Raw genomic sequence first — 22,186 nt, forward strand, 5'->3', positions numbered from 1 at the left:
TTAGCAAAAAATAATTCGATATGGGTTTCATGTAGTTTACCACAGCATGAAAATCCCTCTTTAGCCTAAATTGCCACAAATCAGCTCTGCAATCTATTTCAACAGGACATGAAAACTAACCGGCATTTTGTATCTTTGAAGTCTCATCTTCATCTAAATGCTCAAAAGCAGTGACAAAATCATCCTCAATTGAAGAAACTGACTGATTAGTGTCATCATCCTCTGCATGGGACATCTCCGTTTCATGTTTCTGTAACGAGTATACTTCCATTGTATATCTTACACCAGTAGCATATTTGCTCAGTAAGGTAAATACAGAATCAACTTTGATCCTTGGCAATGAAGGAGACAATCTCATCACACAAAGTACTCCAGAAAGGTGAATCTTTAGAAAGAAAAACAAGATGACAAAAGAGTGTTCTCAATAACATACTTTCATCTATAATGTAAACGTGAAATCATTTAAAATGGCAAGAACAACAAGAGCACAGGTCAAGGACATAAACTGTAGTGAAATTATCTCTTTAAAGACATTTGTTAATACTACTGTAATTTAAAGGGTATAACAATAATTTAAGTATTTAATGAATATTACAAACAAAACTCCATTTTACAGATGAGGAAAGTGAAGTAAAGAAGTTAAGTGATTTATCCAACATCACTAGAGCCAAGTTTTGAGAGGGTTTAGAGGCCACTCTTATCCTCTAAGTACATTGTGAATATAGGAGTTCTTTAAAATGAATAAATCGCTACACTAAAAAAAACCCCAACAAACAAACCCTGCTGGTTTGTTCTACGTAGTTTTTCTTCTGCAAGTAATACAATTACTTCATTATACATTATTAGTCAAAACAGTTTTAACTAATTCTAGCTATCTTCACTGACACTTAGAGAGGAAATGGGAAGTACTAAGTGTTGGGAGCAACTAACCTATTCTGTAACTTCTCTCCCCTGTTGTTTGACAGAGGAATAGCACTACATCTGAGAAGAGTTGAGAAGACTAAGGGCATGTCTACACCACAAAATTTAGTCGACATAAGTCGACATACAGCCACTACAGTAATTAATTAGATTTTTAATGTCCACCCTATGCTCCTTCTGTCGGTGGTGTGAATCCTCACTAGTAGGACACCGCAGTCAACCTAATTACAACAATTTAAACATTACACCTCTCAGAGGTGGAGTTATTAAGTCAGCACAGCGGATGACTTACATTGGCGGGAGCAACATTTTAGTGCAGACACTTACAGAGTTAGGCTGACATGAGATGCCTTACGTCGACCTAACTCTCTAGAGCAGACCAGGCCTCACTCAACCAGTTTCATCTTCCTTCCAAATGCCAGTACAAAGGGACTATGGTGTGGGGAGCAGAGGCATGTGGACTACTGGATGAGCACACAGGCATTTTACAGAGGGCAGCTCAGCATGCAGTTCAGCAGATTTCACTGCATGCTCACTGTCAGGCAAGTCTGCTGATGCTCAGCCATGTTCAACACAGCCAGCTGTGGTTCACTTTGGGGACGTCTCCATTTTTTTTCCCCCTTGGACATCCAAGACTCAGACTTTTGAATGGTGAAGAGGAAGGGAAAAAAGACCCCACAGGGACTTGTTCCTAGCACATTTGACTGCTGCATCTTTTGAAGCATTTTCCTGCACAATTTGCTGTTGCCTAGTTCAGTGCTTATGGCTTCCACAGCAGAGTATCTTCCTAGACTAGGAAGGAGAGAGGAAAGAACCTATGATAAAGTACCTTGCATGTCTTAATATTTCATAAATTGCAGCAGGAATGTCTTTAGTCAGTATAATATTTATACCACTATTAATAATATTAAAAATACCATCAGACAAGGTGGGTGAGCTCTGTGTAAACTCTATGTAAGCTCGAAGGCGTGTGTCTTTCACCAACAGAAGTTTGTCCAACAAAAAATATATTACTTCACTCACCTTGTCTCTTTAATATCCTGGGACTAACACAGCTACAACACTAAAAATACCATAGCACTTATATAACACATATAGTTTCAAAACGCATTAAAAAAGTAGCAATACCCAGCAAGGTTATTGCCAGGATTACTTTGTAACACACATCTGAAAGATGAAGAAACTGCAAAAAACATTAATATTCTGTGTAGCATATAAAAAGGATTAGGAATATTACCTGATGTTTAGGGACATTGCTGGTTTCCATGGGTTTATTTATATCCTTCAGAAAAATAACTTCATTTTCATTTAGACTGCAGAAATGGAGTGATTTCAAAACATCAGGGAGCTCTACAGAAACAGCAGCCAATCCCTAATTCAAACACAAATTCACATACTAAACAAAAAACTAATATGTTAATGGTAAGGAAACTTTTTGATCTGGAGCACTAGAAAGTTAAATAAATATCGCCAGCCTCTAAGTCTGTCAAAATCACCACTCTCTTTCCCTTCAGTTTTCCAATTATATTCCCACACCAAATTGGAATCCTGCTTAAAGGGCTAGTTTACAACAGAGTTCTAATTCAGTCTCAAGATACCGTTACCAGAAGAAATAGAATATCGCTGCCTCTCAAGACTCAGGGAAACCTTTAAAAGCACCAAGGAGAGTCTTGGGAGCAGTAAAGAGCAACAGAACATCACAGCAGGTATGTAAACACAGAGAGGGAATATTTGCATGCAACCGTTTCCATCTGGTAATCTCCACATGCTGTACGTTCACCATTATCAGGTTTGTATCTGAGCAGAATATTTTTTAAAAATAATCAATTCAGGTTTATGTTTAACCAGGATCTTGGTCAACATGGAATTTTGTTTACCTAAAATAAATATGCCCCAAAAAATGAGTGTTTAATATTATATTGCTTACTTCTTATACAATATAAACATGGAGACATTTTTAATATTATGCTTAATCCAATATAAATTACTGAACACAGTGGGCCCAGCTTTCTCTTAGTAAACAGAATTCTTTGTGCAACCTCAAGTAGCAAGTCCAAGGTTTGGACCTGTGTACTTAGAACAATATCTGTAAAGTGATTATTTTCACATCACCCTTAGCGTACTTGCCACTGAATGCTAGTCTGAGCACAATTTGACTCACAGTATTTATCCTTTTGCTTTTAAATACCAATGGACCGTTAACTAGGAAAGCCTCTATATTTAATGACTAACACCTTCCACCATACACCTTGTGCTTTATATTAGCTGTAGAAGGGATAAGTCATTTTGAGGTTCATGACCTCATCAGCACCCTCTTTGGTGTGGTTTTCTAAGACACATCTATTATTTTCCATTACAAGAAAACACACACACACACGCGTAAAATGTCTAAAAGGCACAAGATAAGTTTTATGGCTCCTGATTTTCTTTTACACTTTATTGCACATGCTTAAATGCAAATATTGACACCCTGAAACCAAAATAATTTAAAAATTAACCACGATGTAGTAATAAAATCAACAGCTCAGTGATACTTCTAATATTTATTTCACACCACTCTACTTCAAATTACAAGTAAATCATATTTCTCACTTATTTGTAAAACTCTAACTGCACAGTCGTCAAAAGTTCTACTTTGATATGACCTAGAACATGCTGGGAAGGAGGAAAGCATGAATCGCAAAGTAGTTTAATATATGACCTATACACCTGGAGAACTAGAGGAGAGAGAACTACAAAGTAGTTTAAGGGCTTGTCAACACAGAACGTGCATGTATTTTATGAAAGGTAAGTTGTTAAACAGATTTAGTTAAACTAGTACAATTGTGTGCCTGGAGTTTCTTGTGTTGTTTTAAACTTGTCTGATATCACTTTAGCTTGCACATATCGCTTACAAGAGTGTTCACATACAAAGTAGCACTGATTTATCCTCACTTCTAAAGTTAAACCAGGCCTGAGACTAAACACACATGAGAGAGGGTTAAATCCCTAATATTCTTTAAAGTTGCATGAAACAGACATCATACTTTTGTTACGCAGTTCTTGTTTTTAAAACAAGAGTGTATATAACTCTCTTAAGAATGTCTTAAGATCTGGCCACGGGTATTTCAAAAAGCACAGACCCAAGGCTGGCACTCAAGTTAACAAAAAAAAAGTTACACCTTTTCAGGAGACAACGGAGGTTTAAGATTTTCCAGGGTTCTATATTCCAAATGAATACAAAACACTGGAGGTCATACAAAAATAAAAAAATTTAAAACTGTTAATTACAATGTTTAAAACACACCATTAATTTTAAAAAGCATGTTCCAAGACACATTCTTGAAGTAAAATAAGTATTAGGGCTCCTGCACCAAAAACATGAAATATCTCAGTTATAATTCAAGTGCTGGAGACAAAGTCATTATCCTGTGTATATATTACCTGCATATGAGCAGCATCTGTCTCTCCAGCAAAACTTAGAAATGTGATCTGTAAAACAAGCATACAAACATTATGAAATACAGGATCCAGAAAGAATCTCCTGGCTTTCTAATTACAGAGAAAGCTGCTTAGAACTGAAAAGTGTAATGTCTCTATTTAAAGTAAAGCTTCATACTGTTCTCATCAAGATCCATTATGCCAGAAGAAATGGCTTTGCTAGGAGAATATAAATTGATTCTGTTTTGCTCCAATCATTTACGAGGAAAGCCTACCTAACAGTTTGTTTTGAATCATAAGATTAGAGGAAAAAAGTCTCATCTAATGTTTTGTTCCAAATTCTAAATAAAAATACTGTTTCAGGAAGGCTCTTGGTCAATCTCAATAGTCACTGATTCCCAAAGGAAAGAAACTCAGGTGCCTGAAAACCAGTCACAGCTGCAGGGTGTAAGCAATTGGTATCTAATATGTCCCAGTCTAGGACTGGAAAAATCATGAGATTCCATCCTAAGATAGGTAAAAGTCAGAGCATGCACTCAGCGACCACAAAGGGGATAGCTAGCCTGTAACCATGACACAATCTCAATCTTAATCCCATTTTAACATAGTTTTTTGTTTGGGGATGTACTATACAGATTTTAATACAAGTGATGCTAAAATATTTACTAAAATAAGAGTCACACATCAGTTTAATATTAAAGTTCAAAGCTGTGATACAGGCATCTATTCTGCAAAAATCCAAGATCTGCAGAATTTGATGTTATTTACCTTGGTAACCACTACTCAGACTTCAAATATATTACCACCATCTCAGATGCACTTTAATTACAAAATCTACATTACAAAGATTATTAAGGTTGTAAAGTCAAATAAACAAAAAAGTTAAGAAATGCCAAAATTACAGTTGCCTATACAACCTTAATTTTGCCTCCTGGTGCATATTCATTAGGATATCTTTAATTACATGATCACATACTATTTTAGCCACAGGACCAGGCCTCATTTAGTGCACGGGACAGTGCTCATTTAATTAGCAGCTATTTAATCATTTGTTTTAGTCTCACTGTTCTATATTTACCACATATTATTATTACAAACCCTGCTGTGAAGACATAATTATTCATTTCCTCATGGGCTCTTCTATGACATTCATCACTATACTATCTTAGTGCTTCACAAACATTAATGAATTACACACACACACACACACACACACACACAGTAAGATGAGGGGATATAACTATCCCCATTTTACAGATGGAAAAGGAGTCTCCAGGGTAGCATTCAACTGCCTTAGTCAGGAGACCATTCTTTCTCTTCCTGCAATCCCCTGCCTCATTCACTGCATGCCTTCCAACTTCTGGAACATATGAGGCAGGAGTCATATAGACAATAGCCTCCTTCACTACACGATCTTGATTCATCCCCAGAACAGGTCCATCTTGTGCACTGAATGAGGCAAGAAAGTGTTCTGTGGAAAAAAACAGTATGTAATTTAAAGCTGGCATTGTAACACATAAGCACAAGGCAGCTGAATTAAGGTTGCACAGGCAACATTAACTCTGGCATTTCTAAGTTTGGATTGCTTGATTTTGCAATCTAATATTCCCATAATGTGGGGGGGAGGTTTTTTTTTTCGGGGCGGAGGGATAGCTCAGTGGTTTGAGCATTGGCCTGCTAAACCCAGGATTGTGAGTTCAATCCTTGAGGGGGCCAATTAGGGATCTGGGGCAAAAATTGGGGATTGGTCCTGCTTTGAGCAGGGGGTTGGACTAGATGACCTCCTGACGTCCCTTCCAACCCTGATATTCTATGATTCTATGATAATTTCCTAGGTTTTTTAAAAAAGCTAACTAAAAAAAGCTACCAGAGATTCCATCATGTGGCATTCATATTGAGTCCCACATGGGTCATCAGCAGAGCTGGAAAATTTAGATCCGCCACACAAACCTCTATTACTTGAGCTAACTTAGTAACTGATAACGGCAGTAGGTTGTCATCCTCTGTGGACCAGCATTAGAGATGAGTCACACTTTGCCAGTGGGCTTCACAGCTATTCAGTGACAGCAGAGCAATAGTGACAGTCAGGAATTTGGGGTTCTATTCCAGGCTCTGGAGGGAATGTGCTTTAGGGGCCCCAGACTATTTTGCCCATCCCCCACAAGCTTAACTCCTTCTGCCTCATTCCCATCAACCTGTCCCAGACCCAGTCTGGTCTCTTCCCCACTTCAGACTCCTTGTCCCAGTCTCCACTCCTCAGGCTTACACCCCAATCCCAATCTCCTTGTCTAGCCAGTCCCTCCAGGCTCACTGTTCAAGTCCCAATCTCCCCCACTCCCAGTCCCTCCCACTCCCCACGCCTAGTCCTAATATTCTTGCTCAGAAAGTCCCACTTCCACTCTCTCCCACCACAACTCCCTTTACCTAGTCTCCTCGCTCAGACAGTCTGTTTACCTCTCTTGGCTACTCATCCTATCTGTCCTATCTATCCTCCATGCTATCTGCCAGTCCTACACTCCTTCTCCAGTCTCTTAGAATCATAAAACCTCAAGAAGTCATCCAGTCCAGTCCCCTGCGCCCAAGGAAGGATTAAGTATTATCTAGACCATTCCTGACAAGTGTTTTGTCTAATCTGCTCTCAAAAATCTCCAATGACAGAGATTCCACACTCTCCCTAGGCAATTTATTCCACTGTTTAACTACCCTGATGGTTAGGAAGTTTTTCCTAATGTCCAACTTAAATTGCTGGAAGGGTGGTTTTAAATCCATTGCTCCTTCAGAGGTTAACAAGAACAATTTTTCTCCCTCCTCCTTGTAACAATCTCTTATGTACTTGAAAACTTATGTCCCCCACTCAGTCTTCTCCAGACAAACCCAATTTTTTCTATCTTCCCTCAGAGGTCATGTTTTCTAGACCTTTATACATTTTTGTTGCTCTTCTCTGCACTTTCTCCAATTTGTCCACATGCAGTGTGTTTATAATATGCAAATTTAATCTAGGAAAATATTTAAGTATTTACATAACAAATTCACTCAACCTGGATGCTGAAAGTCAAGCTATTATTTTTCTGTCACACATCACTAGTAATAAAGATGCTGAAATTGGACCTTGGTTAATAATTATGTTGATAATCAAGTCAAAAGAGAATTCAGCTTACTTTCGAATCTCACTTTCTAATAGTTCCACTGGTTATGCAGTGCTAATAGGAGTTAAAGCTAATAAAAGACTGTCAGTAAGATAAGCAGACAGAATATATACAAAAAGCAGATCTGCTAAATGAGGTGCTATTTTCATAAAACATTAAAGCTGATAATGTCTCTTCAATTCAGCCAATATGCACAGATTTGTACTGCAATTTTTCTATCTCCAAAAAGAAAAGGAGTACTTGTGGCACCTTAGAGACTAACCAATTTGCCACAAGTACTCCTTTTCATTTTGCGAATACAGACTAACACGGCTGCTACTCTGAAACTTTTCTATCTCCGTTACTCACCACAGGATACTATATTTGAAGAAACCGCATTTATAAAATTCAAATAGTTTTGAATGAATGCAGTTTGGACTGAAAGGTTCTAAAGATACTAAAAAAAAGAATCCAGCACAAGTTGTTTTTTAATCAAACTTGTTCAGTTTACCTTATGTTGAAATGCAATCATACAGATTAAATTAACATTTTAATCACCCTGCTCATCAGGAAACCACAGAATGTAGGGCTGGAAATGACCTCAAGAAATCATCTAGTCTAACCCCTTACACTGAAGCAGGATTAAGAATATCATCCCTGATAAGATCATCCCTGTCAGGAGTTTGTTCTATAAACCTCCAACAACAGGAATTCCACAACCTCCCTTGGTAACCTGTTCCAGTGTTTAACTATCCTTAAAATTAAAATATTTTTCCTAATTAAAAATATATAACAAATAGAAGAAAGCAGAAGTTGATAGTAATGAATATAGATCATATAGAAGCTAAGAACTGTAGAAAACTGCTAAGGGAAGCAAAGGGACACAGGAGAACTCTAAAGCCAGCAGAGACAAGGACAATAAGGAACAAAAAGAATCCTGACAATGGTAGAATTATCAATAATAATGCAGAGAAGGCAGAAGTATTCAATAAATATTAATTTTCTCTATTTGAGGAAAAACAGATGATACAGTCTCATCATACAGTGATAACACTTTTCCCTTCTACTAGTATCTCTGGGAAATGTTAAACAGAAGCTACTAAAGTTAGACATTTTTAAATTGGCAGCTCCAGATAACATGCATCCAAGAGTTTTAAAAGACCTGGCTGAGGAGCTTGCTGGAAAATTAATGTTGATTTTCAATACATCTTGGAGCACTAGGGAAGCTCCAGTAGATTGGAAGGAAGCTAAATGTGCCAATTTTTTAAAAGGGTGAACAGAATGACTTGGCTGATTTTCATCAGCCTGACATCAATCCTGGGCTAGATAATGAAGCAACTGATATGGGACTCTAATAAAGAATTAAAGGAGGGTAATGTAATTAATGCAAATCAGCACGGGTTTATAGAATACAGATCCTGTCAAACTAACTTAATATCTTTTTTTGATGAGATTACAAGTTTGAGTGATATAATATACACAGTTGCCAACCTTCACGTGGTAAATAAGCACCCCGATTTCCACAATATGCCAAAAATCAAACTAATCCCATTTCAAAATAAGGCCAAAACAAGCCAACACTCTATGTGACTAGATCCCCCCCCAGCATGCAGTCTGGGAGTGTGGTGGGCCCTCTGTGCACCCCTCTTCCCCCCCTTGCCCCTGCTTGCCCCCCATTGGAGCCGATCCAAAAAAAAAAAAAAAAGCAACAAGCTACAAACAAGCCAAAAACTAGCCAACTAGCAAGTCACAAGTCAATTAAGCCAAAAACAGCGCAATTTCTGCGCTGTTTCTGCAGGTTTGGCATGTGTGATAATATACCTACTAGTGACATAACATACTTTGTCTTAGTACCACACGACACTTCGATTAAAAAAACAGAATGATATAAAATTAACATGGCAAATGTTAAATGGATTAAAAACTGTCTAACGGATAGGGTTTAAAATGTAACTGTAAGGGCAGGGATCAGTTCTTGGCCATATGCTATTTAACATTTTTATCAATGACCTGGAAGAAAACAAAATAATCATTGATGAAGTTTGCAGATGACACAAAAATTGGAGGAGTGATAAATAATGAGGACAGGACAGCGTGATCTGGATCACTTGGTAAACTGGGTGCAAATAATGTGCCAAAAGATTTCATGTCTTTGTTATTATTTTAGATTAACTAGTTAAATATTATCAAACAGCCAAACAGTTTTGGTTTCATTATCTATTAAAAAGTACATGTCATCACAGTACAATACCATAGTCATCTTATTGGAAAAGACATTACTACTTATACGGTGTTGTACCAGTGCTATGAGCATGTAAACAATACTGAATGACACACTTATTAATGAATTCTCAACACTTTTGAGATATAGCATTATTATTTTCATTTTACAGATCATAAATTTAAGGCAGACAAGTTAAGTGATGTGACTGAAGTCACAGAGCAGCTAGATTTGGGATTAGAACTCAGGACTCCTAGATTTCCGGTTCTGTGCGCAATCCTCGAGATTATGCTTCTCAAGAAATTTATTTATCACCCACATGTGCCCATTTTATCCCAGTCCCATCAGCAGTTTAGTGTTAACTGAACATCAGTACAACAAAATGTCCAATTGTTTTCTAAGCAGTTTTCTAGCAGTTAACTTGCATTTTACTTCATTAGCCCAAGATACAATACAAATGCCCCATGGCTAGACTCATCTTTGAGCCAACAACCTATTTCAGCCATTCCCAGACCCTCTGCCCTACAAATGTAACAAGTGGTTTCTTCCCTTTACAAACAGACCCCACTCCCCAATACTACAAAGATCACAAACACTGTTCTCTTCTATAGCTACAGAAGCAAAATAGAAGGAGCGTCTAACTGTAAAATCATCTGGCCTCTGGGGGGACTGTGTATGAAGAGGATTTAACTAAGCTTATGTTTTTGGACTTTAATCTCTGTGAGCTAAATCTTTCCCAAATTCTGTATTTTGGGAATCAACTAATTTCCGACATCTTTTTTGAAAACTGTTCTTGGGTTTTACTTGAAGTGCAATTCTATTTTGACAAATCTATTAATTGGTTTGCGGGGTACCACATTTATTGTTTTCATGATTTAAAAAAGAAAAATCTGCTCAGTTTGCAAGTAAAAGTAGATGGCTTTTCTAACTGCCGAGTGCAAACTCACCCTGAAGCTCTGAAAATCAAGCTGGATATTTTTCTTCTCATACAGACCAGATTCTGCTATTAGTTATACGTGTGCAACTCCATGTTATTCAAATTATACCCTCATTTAAATCTGTGGAACATCTGTGTTAGAATTCACCAGGATTGCATAATATAATAGAGGCAAAAATTTGGTCCTTCAATTAAAGAACTTTAACAACTCTGTTGATAATACATGAGCCAGAAGAGAATCCAGCTCCAACTCTCATCGCTGTATTACCCCTACAGAAACAGGAGTAAACTTACATGGTCAGTAATGTCAGCAGATAGGACTATGAACACAGATCTACTTACCAAGAATATGCCATTTTTACAAAAAGTCACTTTTCAGATGAGAACTAATCTCTACGATGAATCCATTGTTTTCTCTGTTTTGGTTACAGGCAAATTTAAATTTCATGAAGGCTGATATCATCCCTAATATGTCCTGCAAGATCCTGACAATGAGGTTACTCTCTTGTATCTTAGTAGATTTTGTTAAATACTCAGAAATCCCACCATTTATATCCTGAGAAATTTAAAACCAAACTGGACAAAGTCCTTAAAAGTGTACTGTAAGGAGTATCTACCACTTTCAGTGGCCAATCACAGTATCACAAAACACAACCTGTTCAAATGCATTCATGGTCTGATCTTTAATTACACACTTTAATACTTTGTATACTGTATTAACCATGACAGAATGCAGACTGAAATACTTTTTAATGTAAAGAAAATTTACCATATCTTACATTAAAATAATCAGGACAACTTAAAGCTATATTAAAGTTAAAAAGAAAATCAACAATGTTTTAATCTATTTGATTTCTAAATTATATAATTTAGTTGTCTAAGTTAAAGAAATGAAACCGTATAATTTAAATTAACCTGGCCAGTTTAAAAAGTGTTTGAGACCAAACATAATTTTTGTTTTTACTAGAAGTGGTTAATCTGCAGAAAGCTGCATTACATTTCTTTGAAATATCTGATGATTGGTCCTCATTAAGTTAATTCATAGTAGTATATGTAAACAAAGCCAGGACATCACAATCCATTTTTGGATTAAATTAGTTATTGCATCATTCTTTTCTTAGACATTAGACCACATGATATTTCTCAAAAAGTGGAAACGTTTACTCTTTTGGTTTACTCCGCCATTCTTCACTCTTCTGGTGAACCTAAAACTAATTAATTAGGTACGAGGGTAGTTGCAGTTCACAGTCATGTTCTAATGCACATTATACAATCCTGCAGCTTCTCATTCTGTTGTGAACTAAAAGCATCCTTCATATTTATACAACAGGGTAAGTAGACATGCCATGTCAAACCTCAATAAAATTGTCCTGTTCCTCCTGTTTTAAAGATTCTTCAGTGGACACGTTACATAATTCTTTTCTGCTCTGTAGCAATGATTTCACAGAGCGTAGTACACCATCAGTGAAATCCTGAAACGTAATGGAGAAACACATAAATCTACAGCAAATGAAAAAGTTGAGCAGAATTTTAAATGCGGGGTATTTTTTCCACAAACATACAACTGTTTCCTGAACGCTGTTTCAAACTATTGTGTGTACAGGCCACCAGCATTTAAATTTTGGAGCTGATGGCTGATTATGATTATGGGGGATCATGCAGTTTTCAAACTGCCAACAGACCTACGCTTCTCTCCATCCAAAAGAATACCCCAATGCAAAAAAAGCCACAATCTTTCCAAAAATGCCAAGTCCTAGCTGAAAAGGCCTATAGCAACAGTAGAGAGGAAAACTGCTTGCCATTAATTAGTTCAAGCAATACCTGCACTCTTAGGATGAGCAGGGAATAAAGACCCAGACAGATACAAAGAAAGGTCCCCTATACCACTCTGTACCTGCAAATGAAACCTGTACACTTTTCTTTTGCATAGGCAACAATTTAAAATTGTTCTTTCTACGGTAAAACAAAACAAAACAAAAAAATGATGAGGCTTCAGCAGTTAACAAGTAATATATTCACTCGGTCTCCCACATAGCCACTGAAAGAATGATGAAAGAACAGGGTTCATTGCATGCGTTTCTTGGTGCAAATATTTAACAGGAGACGCACACATGAACTGAAGACCATTACAGACAGATGTTTGTAAAATAGGTACTTAAACGCCAGTAGGATCTGACAATTCTGTAATTAAGATAAAGAAGAAAAGAATCAAAAACTTGTTTATTATACCTGGAATTTAAAATCTATAGGAAAAAAAGGTTGGCAATACCGAACAAAAAGATAAACAAAACTGCTTGGCTCCTCAGGTCAGGAAAAAAAAACTTGGTGCCATGTCATTTTACTGCAAGAAAGTACTTTGGAGAAGGCCACCAGTTTGAAAAAAAACTTAGGTCTCCTTTATTTCTGTAAGAAATGCTAAGGTAATTCCTGAAACAGAGAACTGCAGTTAAGCAGTCATTAGAAAACATGTCTGCAAAACTAGCCAGACAGATCTAACGGTGGTGCAAAAAATGAAGTAAATGAAAAAATGAGTTGAACCTACTAACATTGAAGTACAACATTAACAACAAAGTTACCTAAATCCTGAACAGCTTCTGAAAGATCAGCAAAAGTAGCAGAGACACTAATTTAATCAGGTAATGTTTGAGCTGCCGACATACCATCAGGAAAAAATAATCACTTTATGGTAAAATTATGTCTTATGTCTTACAATTTAATCTTAAATATGGCTGCAGAAAAGTGGTATAACATGCCACTCCATAAGATGCCTGATAATTCCAGAGTGGGCAGCACTATTATCTTTGTACTCCCTGACACTGGAGATTGAGGTAGCATCTTCAAAACTGTCAGACAAAAGGAAAACGTAAGCCTAGATTAAGGATTCTTAAAACTGTTCAAGTTGTGGAACACATTTTGGTAGAGTGATCGTCTCCTGGATCACTTGCCCTCTCACTGAAGATTGTACAACATCCCAACAACTAAAACAGTTATTTACACAGAATGGTAACAGTAAGCAAGTGAAATATTTTAAACTGAAATTAATACTGTAAATGTTTTGGCCATGTGATACAAATTAGTCATAGTGTCTTATTTTGCTATTCATTTAATATTCCTACTCCTATTTAATCTTTCTACTCCATCCTGCTATCCCCACATGCTGTTCAGTTGCAATTTCCTCCCACATCCTGTCCACCTTCTTGGTCTCTTCATTTCCCCTGCTTCCATGCACATGTTGGCTGGTTCCCATCTCCCTGGACATTCCTCACCTATGGTTAGCTCCAGTCCCAATAACAGCTTATAGTTTCTCTCCTAAAAATGTTGGTGGTGGCTAGTAGTCATTTAGCGAAGAAAACTAGGCTGGCCTCATCTCATTTCTACATTAACTAGTCAATAAGAAGCAGCTGGAAACCTGGAAAGCCAACACCATGTGATCTGACAATTCTTTGCAGATCACCAGTGGTCCACAGTTTGAAAACTACTTAGGATGGTTCCCAGCTATTATTCTTCCTAAATTGCCTATTACATTACACAGTGGATCTCAACTTTCTCATGCTGGGATCACTTTCCCTTATTTAGCAATATGGGAATGGCAGGGTGGTCACAGTCCTCAGGCTTAGGAAAAAACAGTTACTTACCTAAGTAGTAACTGTTGTTCTTCAAGATGCATTGTGCACATATATATTCTACTGCAAGTGTATGTGCACCCAATGCACTCAAGTCAGAGACTTTTGTTCTCAGAACCACTAAGTGGCACATGACCCTCTGCTCTCTTCAGGCTCTCAGACGAGGACATAAAAGGGGTGTACCATACGCCTCCCTCTCCTTTCCTTCACTTCACTGTATGCAATGTCCAAAGTATTGGGGAAGACAGGATGATTGTGAAACACATCTCAAACAACAACAGTTACTGCACAGGTATATAACCATTTTTTCTCCATCGAATAACTGTGCGCATATACACTTTACTGCAGAGGACTCGTTAGCAGTTCGCTTACAGGTAGGGGGACTTCGGATTATCTGAACAAAGATTGTAACACTGATTTCCCAAACCTGGCATTGTCATGGGAGGCTTGAGTGATGGCATAATGGCTGGACAAAGTATGTACAGACCCCCGTGTTGCTGCTTTGCAGATATCAGCTAGAGGGATATTGCTCAGAAAGACTGATGAAGTGGACTGAGTCCTGGTGGAGTGAGCCGTTATTCTTGGTGGAGGAGAGACTTTAGAAAGAGCATAGCAGAGCTTCATACAGTCAGAAATCCAATGTGAGATTCACTGAGCAGACACTGACTGACCCTTAACTCTCTCTGTATAGACTATAGAAAGCCTTGGAGAGATTCTGAAGGACCTAGTGCATTCCAGGTACAATGCCAAAACTCTACAAACATCCTAGGTATGAAATCTTTCTGCAGCTCAGGAAGAATGGGATTTTGCAGAAAACACCAGGAGATGAAGGGTTTGGTTCAGATAGAAAGCTAACTTTACCTTAGGCATGACCTGAAGGCATGGCTTAAGGAAAACCTTGTTAGCCAGGAGAGCCTGAAGTTCTGCAACCCTCTTTGTGGAAGTGATTGTCACCAGAAAAGCTGTCTTCATAGTCAATAAAGATAGTCAGGTTGTAGCCATAGATTCAAAGAGAGAATGGGGCAGGGGGGAGGAAGGGGGTCCTTACAATTTGCAGAGGACTAGATTGAGATCCCATACAGATACAGGATCACACACAGGAGGGTAAATGTTGAACAGACCTTTCAAGAATTGGGAAGCAAGATGGTTGGAGAAAATTGAAAATCCTTCTATTGATAGAGGCAGTACAGAAATTGAAACTAATAGACTCTGACAGAACTAACTGAAAGGTCTGATGACTTCAGCTGCATCAGACAGTCCAGTATGTGTGTCATCTCTGCGGGATGGGGCAAAAACTGTTGAGACTGCACCCAAACTGAAAATCTCTTCCACTATGCTCCATATGAGGCTCTAGTGAATTCTTTTCTGCTGCTCACCAAGATGAGCTGAACCTCTCCGGAGCACAATTGCTCATGAGAATTTGACCATAGTTAAGCTATAAAATTTCTTAAATAAATGTATATTAAAGTGTATACTCCTAGGTAGCAAAAAAAAAAAAAGTGCCAAATCTAGTGTTAAGGCTCTATTTAGTTGTAAATCATCATGTTTTAATGGTTATATCAACTAATGAGAATGCACCTTTCTTTAGAAAACAACTGAGGTACAAATGGAAAAGCTGATTGAACTCAATTATTTAAATGAAGGCTTTCCACTTGGTGATTTAAACTGTCGTGATTTAAATCAATCCACCCCACAGAGACTGTCCATGCCATGAGGTGGAGACACTGGTGGTTGGGATGTAGAGACTTACCCTGGTTCTGAGACAGGAGATCCTCGACTAGGGGCAATGTTATTGGCAACCAGACAGAGAGATAATACCAATGCTGCCTTGACCATGATGGTGCGACAAGGACTAAATGTTGCTTTGTCTCTTTTCAGTTTCCCGAGTAACCTTGGAATGAGAGGAACTGCCAGGAAAGCATAGAAACGATGACTGGACCCAGGGAGAAGGAAGGCATCTCTGACTGAGCCGGGTTGCAGACCCTTCTGGAGCAAAATCTCCTGCACCTGTTGTTCAGGTTGGTTGCGAACAAGTCTATTATTAGATACTCCCATACTGGAAATCACTAATACGAATGGTCAATCAGAAACCAAGCACTCTTATGCCTATCTGTGACAGGGATAACAGCCCTGCACACAGCAAGCTACTTAAATCCTGGGGATTTTTTTTTTTTTTTAATAATAAATTCTCCTGGTAACTATTAAAAATACTTCCTAACTGACTGTATACACTAAAAGAGTTCTGAAAAGCTGGCTAAATGAAGCAAATGCTATGGGGAGCTCCAGCTGTCACCATAGGTGGTGAGAAGGAACTGAGAAGGAAGCGGCAGACATGACCCTTTTATGCCCTCATCTGATAAAACAAAGAGAACAGGGCTGCATGTGCCACCTAGTCGTACTTCTGGGGGGAAAAGTCTCCAACTCAAGTGCACTGGGCATACTTACACCTGCAGTAGAATGTATACGTGCACAACCACTTGAAGGAGAACTCAGGTTTCAGGTAGAGGTAGAGCATCTTCATCCACAAGTCAGGAGCAGGATTTGTTCTTAATAGCAACCAATGCATATAACTCCAATTCCTAGTTATGTTATGGCCCAAAACATGAGTATTCTCAAAGCTGCACTTGCTAGTTCTGCCTATTCCTCCCACACAGACAACCAGATATCTGTGAGATGTTTGGTGAAGAGTCCTAGTTTCAGCAACTGATCAACAAAGGCTTCACTCGTATTAGTTATACTGAGGATGTTCATATTTCATCCTGAGAACCATTTGGAGCAAACCAGTGCTGACCAGTGAAGTACTGTATTCAGCAAGGAAAAACTGTATTCAGCAAGGAAAATCCTTCTCACTTCTTTTCCTAGCTTAAAGCAGCAATTCAAAACTTTGCCACATCCTCTCAGGAGACCATAAAACAGGAAATCCACATGTAAAAATGCTTCCCACTCATACTGAACAAATGTTAAAAAGTGAACAAAAGCCATCTGTACTTTCATCACATTGTAGTAACTCTTCTAAAAAGCTGTTCCCGAAGATCTGTAGCCATGTCATGAATTTATCAGGTGACTGTCACTGTAGAGGGGAACTGATTTAACTGACTAGCTGCAGCAGATACCAACCATAATAAAAACTAACAAAATCAGACACATTTACAATTATATTAGGCTTACGAGTTTCACTATTTGCAGATACACCAAAGATGATGATTGGAGTGCTTTTATGTTTACAGTGTTGCCCCTTAATTAAACAATCTTCCGATCTAGGAAACTCTTAAGCTTTCACTTGAATTCAATGAGTTTCTTTTGTAAAGATGGCTGCTTGGGTTCCAAATGATACAGCACTCCCGTGGCCACATCCATGCACTCGAATCCTTTGGCAGATAATTAAAAACTCCTTTGAAGTATCACAGTAGTTCATAAAAATTCTCGTACGTCTTTTGGTCTGAGTCTGCAGAAAAGGAAAGCCAGACTGCAAGGAGGGGTTCAATAAGAGAGGAAAGGGAGAGTGGATCATGATCACCATGCTGGCTGGCTCCATGGAACAAAGCAAGGAGCATGCTCTATAATCCAATTAACTGCCCTTTTGGGGAAATGTGGAGGACAAGAGGGAGCTGTAGTCAGATCCCAGCAGGCTTAGGAGACAGAAAACAATTTGATGGGTTCCTGGTTGCATGAAAATATAGAATTCCATGGTTTTAAAAAAAACAAACAAACAAACAAAAAAACCAGAATTTCACGACATATCTGAAGTGCTAAATTCAATGATGCATAATCGCAGAGTCCACAGGACCCTGACTGAGCTAAGCATAACAATTCATACCTCTCAGACCTATTGATTCAGGCAGAAATCACTGCATTGGTTCACAATCTGTTCACATTTTCAAGGATCTCTCTACAACCATAAGGGCTAGAATTGTAGTAAAAGGATAATAAAGGAATGGTAGCCAAAGCCCCCTAAAACTCACTGGACATCCAACTTGAGAACTGCAACAAGTAAGTTAATATAGTTCAACAACCCTTTCTAAACTGCCAGTTTCTCATAAAGCAATACATATTCTGGAACATAAATTCAGTTTTAAAACTTACTAAAAAATTTACAACAGAATACAAATACTACTATGCCTTGTATCTCAATAAAAGCATCAAGCTCTTTGGGGGCAGGGACTGGCTTTTTGTTCTGTTTCTACAGCTCCTAACACAATGTGTTCCTGGTCTATGACTAGGGTTCCTAGATGGTACGATAATACAAATACAAAATGAAAGGTCTCCAGTGACAGTTCATGTCATTTCAGAACATCGGGTGCAGCAAAACTCAAACTTCGGAAAACCAGGAAACTCACTGAAGGTATATGCTTGTGTAACCTTGCCATTCCCCCCTCCCCACCACCGCTAGCAATAGCCACTGGCAATTATCCACAAGCACAGCAGCTTCATTCAGTGTGAGAGTTGTAGCTGTACTGAATGGTTTGAATGTTGGAGACTGTAGGTGGGGCATGTTGGTTGAGGTGTATTTGTGAGCAAAGCAAACAGACATTAGTTTGAAGAAAGAAAAGAAGGACTTGTGGCACCTTAGAGACTAAAAAATTTATTTGAGCATAAGCTTTTGTGAGCTACAGCTCACTTCATCAGATGCATTCAGTGGAAAATACAGTGAGGAGATTTATATACACAGAGAACATGAAACAATGGGTGTTACCATACACACTGTAATGAGAGTGATCAGGTAAGGTGAGCTATTACCAGCAGGAGAGCAGGGGGGAAAAACCTTTCATAGTGATAACCAAGGTGGGCCATTTCCAGCAGTTGACAAGAACGTCTAAGGAACGGGGGGGGTGGGGGGGGCAGATGAGATAAACATGGGGAAATAGTTTTACTTTGTGTAATGACCCATCCACTCCCAGTCTTTATTCAAGCCTAAGTTAATTGTATCCAGTTTGCAAATTAATTCCAATTCAGCAGTCTCTCGTTGGAGTCTGTTTGTGAAGATTTTTTGTTGAAGAATTGCCACTTTTAGGTCTGTAATCGAGCGACCAAAGAGATTGAAGTGTTCTCCGACTGGTTTTTGAATGTTATAATTCTTGACGTCTGATTTGTGTCCATTTATTCTTTTACGTAGACACTGTCCGGTCTGGCCAAAGTACATTATCACGGAGACAAGGTGGGTGAGGTAATATCTTTTACTGGACCAACTTCTGTTGGTGAAAGAGACAAACTTTCAACAAGCTTCAGTGAGCTCTGTGTAGCTCGAAAACTTGTCTCTCACCAACCAAAGTTGGTCCAATAAAAGATATTCCATCACCTTATCTCTCTAATATCCTGGGACCAGCACAGGTACAACACTTCAAATCACATTATACAATCCTCTGCCCATCGGTGGGATATCTAATTGACTGCATTTCAAAGGTACATAAGACCCTGTATTGTTTCTCTTCCCTTGTTGTGTTATTTTCTACCCCTACTACTCCTATCCTCTCTCTCACTCTCTTGGCTTTTCATCAAATCCTGAAGTCAACTATGCTGTATTCATCCAAGCCTCCCTTGTCTAAGAAGAAAACATAATCAGATGACACCCCTGACCAGATTGTAAACCAAGGTCCAAGCAGCAAGTGTTGCAGTTGACTTGCCAGCCAAAGCACCAGCTCGTAACTAACCAGTGATCCAGTGTTCCAAAAACATCCAAAAAAAACAAACAAACCTGTATTTCACACCTCTTTTCTGTTCTGTCTCTCCATCTTGTCTGTCTGTCTAGAACAGAATAAGTAAATGTCCTCTACACATCAGGACAGAATAAAAATACACTTTCCTTTTCATCAAGGAAAGGTTGCGCTGAAAATAAGAGACTCTCATATTTTGCCTCCAAAAAGAGAGAAATTAAAGATTTTGACTAAGTTTGTTTTGCATAATCACTCAACCACAGTTTCAATATAAATGCCTGTTTTAATTTCTTGTTCTCTCTTATGTTTAATCAATAAACTTTTAATTTGAACTAATGCTTTTGGGTGTTTGCCACATAACAGAGTAAAACCAAGGCCTCTGTTTAACTTACTGATCTGTTTAATGTTGACAGTCAAAGAGTTTACAAACAGCTTTAATTCTTTAGGCCTTTGAGATCAATATCAATACAACAGCTTCCCTCCCAGTGGGGCAGGGCTAACCCCAGATCCTGGCACACACAAAAGGAGGCAGAGAGTGGGGCTCAGACACCCCATGTGAAAAGAGACCCCCCCAGATCCCAGCTCACATGAGATGGGGAAAGGAGAGGGGCTCAGACCCACCCACAAAGAGAAGCCCTCCAGAACCTGGCTCATATGAGGGGGCACATGGAAAGAGGTCACATCCCCATAGATAGGCAACGGATCCCTCAGATCTTGTCACAGACACCTGGAGGGAAGAGAGGGAGGTTCCTGCCCCCAAAGAAGCAATGCCTCCCCCATACCCCAGATCACATGAGGGGGGCAGGAAGAGGGGTCTAGACCCTCCTAGATGGATAGGGACCCCCAAGACCATGGCACACACAGAGAGGAGCAGGGAATGAGGTTCAGACACCTCTGGGGGCAGGAACCCTGGATCTCAGCTCACATGCGGAGTGGAGAGAAAGGGGCTCAGACCTTCCCCCGACCCACCCCCAATCCTGACAAGCACAGAGAGAAGGGGAGAATGTGGGGCTGACAGGCTTCCCAACCCCTCTCATGTCCCCTACCACTGATCCCCATTTATCCCCCTCACCCTGATGCAGCCCTAAATCCTTCTCACACATTACCTCCACAACATAAAATGCTTTTATCCTGCCAGCAAGCATTCATATTATAAAAATATTTAGATTATATTTATTTATAAAATAAAAACAAAGCCCTAACAGAGACAGAATTTAGTGATATGCCGCCAAACCTTTTAAACGTTCCTGCCCAAGGTGCGACTAGAACGGACGTTGCCTGGGGTGGGTCAGGTTCAAAGGACTATTGTATATTCCCTTGAACATCCAGCTTGTGTGCAGCTTTGAAGGCCAACAATTCTGTTAACTCTTCTGTCCACACAATCCAGTAGGCATGCAAAGACGTTGTCAAAATTTGAATTTGACTTCCCCCTAAAGGGCTGGTCGATGCCATGCACTCTGTTGGGGGGTAACTCTGAGTATGTGACATTGTGATGCAGTGATCTGAGCCCTGGGTTGATCTCTATCTGTGAGCAAAAACAGGCTGCTAGAATCTGTCAACTTTAAGAAAAGCTGTTTTTTTCAGGAGCTGTATTTTGGGAACTTGTTGGTCAGAACCCTGCACCACCATGAGGCACACCAAATTTCAAGGCTATTTGAGTAACTGTAGATTTTAGAGCACTAAGAAAAATCTAGCTTTAAACAGAAAGAAAATCATTGAGAAAAGACTTCCGATATTCCCCAGTCTGAAATGACTTATTTCAAAAAAGCATGTAAGATTATTAAAGCTGCTAAATATCATACCCTAAATGAAACAACAACAACAATTATAAATACTCTCCATAACAAATGGAGGACAGATTTTATTTTTCACCAAAAGCACTGCCCAGCAGAAGTTCATGTGAACTTGAGCATAAGCCAGTCAAGAACCTGGGGTGGAATTAATTTTTGTAGATACACCTCTACCCCGATATAACGCAATCCGATATAACGCGGGTTCACATACAACGCAATAAAGCTCCGACACGCTGCTCTGAGCAGCGTGTTAAGGGTGCTGGGCCGGGCCCCAGGGGTTGGATAAAGGGCAGAGGGTCTCAGGGGCAGTCAGGGGCTCCCCCGCCCAGGATCTGGGAGGGGGCACTTTTAGGGGCCCCGCAATCCCAGAGTGGCCCGGGAGATTAGCAGGGGGCCGGGAGCAGCCTGCTCTGCTTCCCTCACCCCAGCCCCAGTCATGTCACTCGGGGGAGGAGGCTTTGGGGAAGGGATCCCCCCGCACTCACCGGCAGAAGC

The 22,186-nt window shown here is 39.2% G+C and overlaps 1 protein-coding gene across 4 annotated transcripts in view; it reads right to left on the reverse strand.

The window, feature by feature from the left end:
- AKAP11 (A-kinase anchoring protein 11) overlaps positions 1–22,186 on the reverse strand; it is a 63,974-nt gene that overhangs the window by 35,223 nt on the left and 6,565 nt on the right. For 3 of the 4 annotated variants that reach the window (XM_074961384.1, XM_074961365.1, XM_074961374.1), the window contains exons 3-6: positions 11,980–12,096; positions 4,345–4,392; positions 2,159–2,293; positions 121–385 (exon numbers count right to left, since the gene is read on the reverse strand). In XM_074961384.1, the coding sequence (XP_074817485.1) occupies positions 121–385; positions 2,159–2,293; positions 4,345–4,392; positions 11,980–12,096 (565 nt within the window). Of the gene's footprint in view, positions 1–120; positions 386–2,158; positions 2,294–4,344; positions 4,393–11,979; positions 12,097–22,186 lie in introns of those variants that run through there. The other variant, XM_074961392.1, reaches the window with a different exon arrangement.

Source organism: Natator depressus, chromosome 1 (assembly GCF_965152275.1).
Source record: "Natator depressus isolate rNatDep1 chromosome 1, rNatDep2.hap1, whole genome shotgun sequence".
Classification (NCBI taxonomy): Eukaryota; Metazoa; Chordata; order Testudines; family Cheloniidae; genus Natator; species Natator depressus.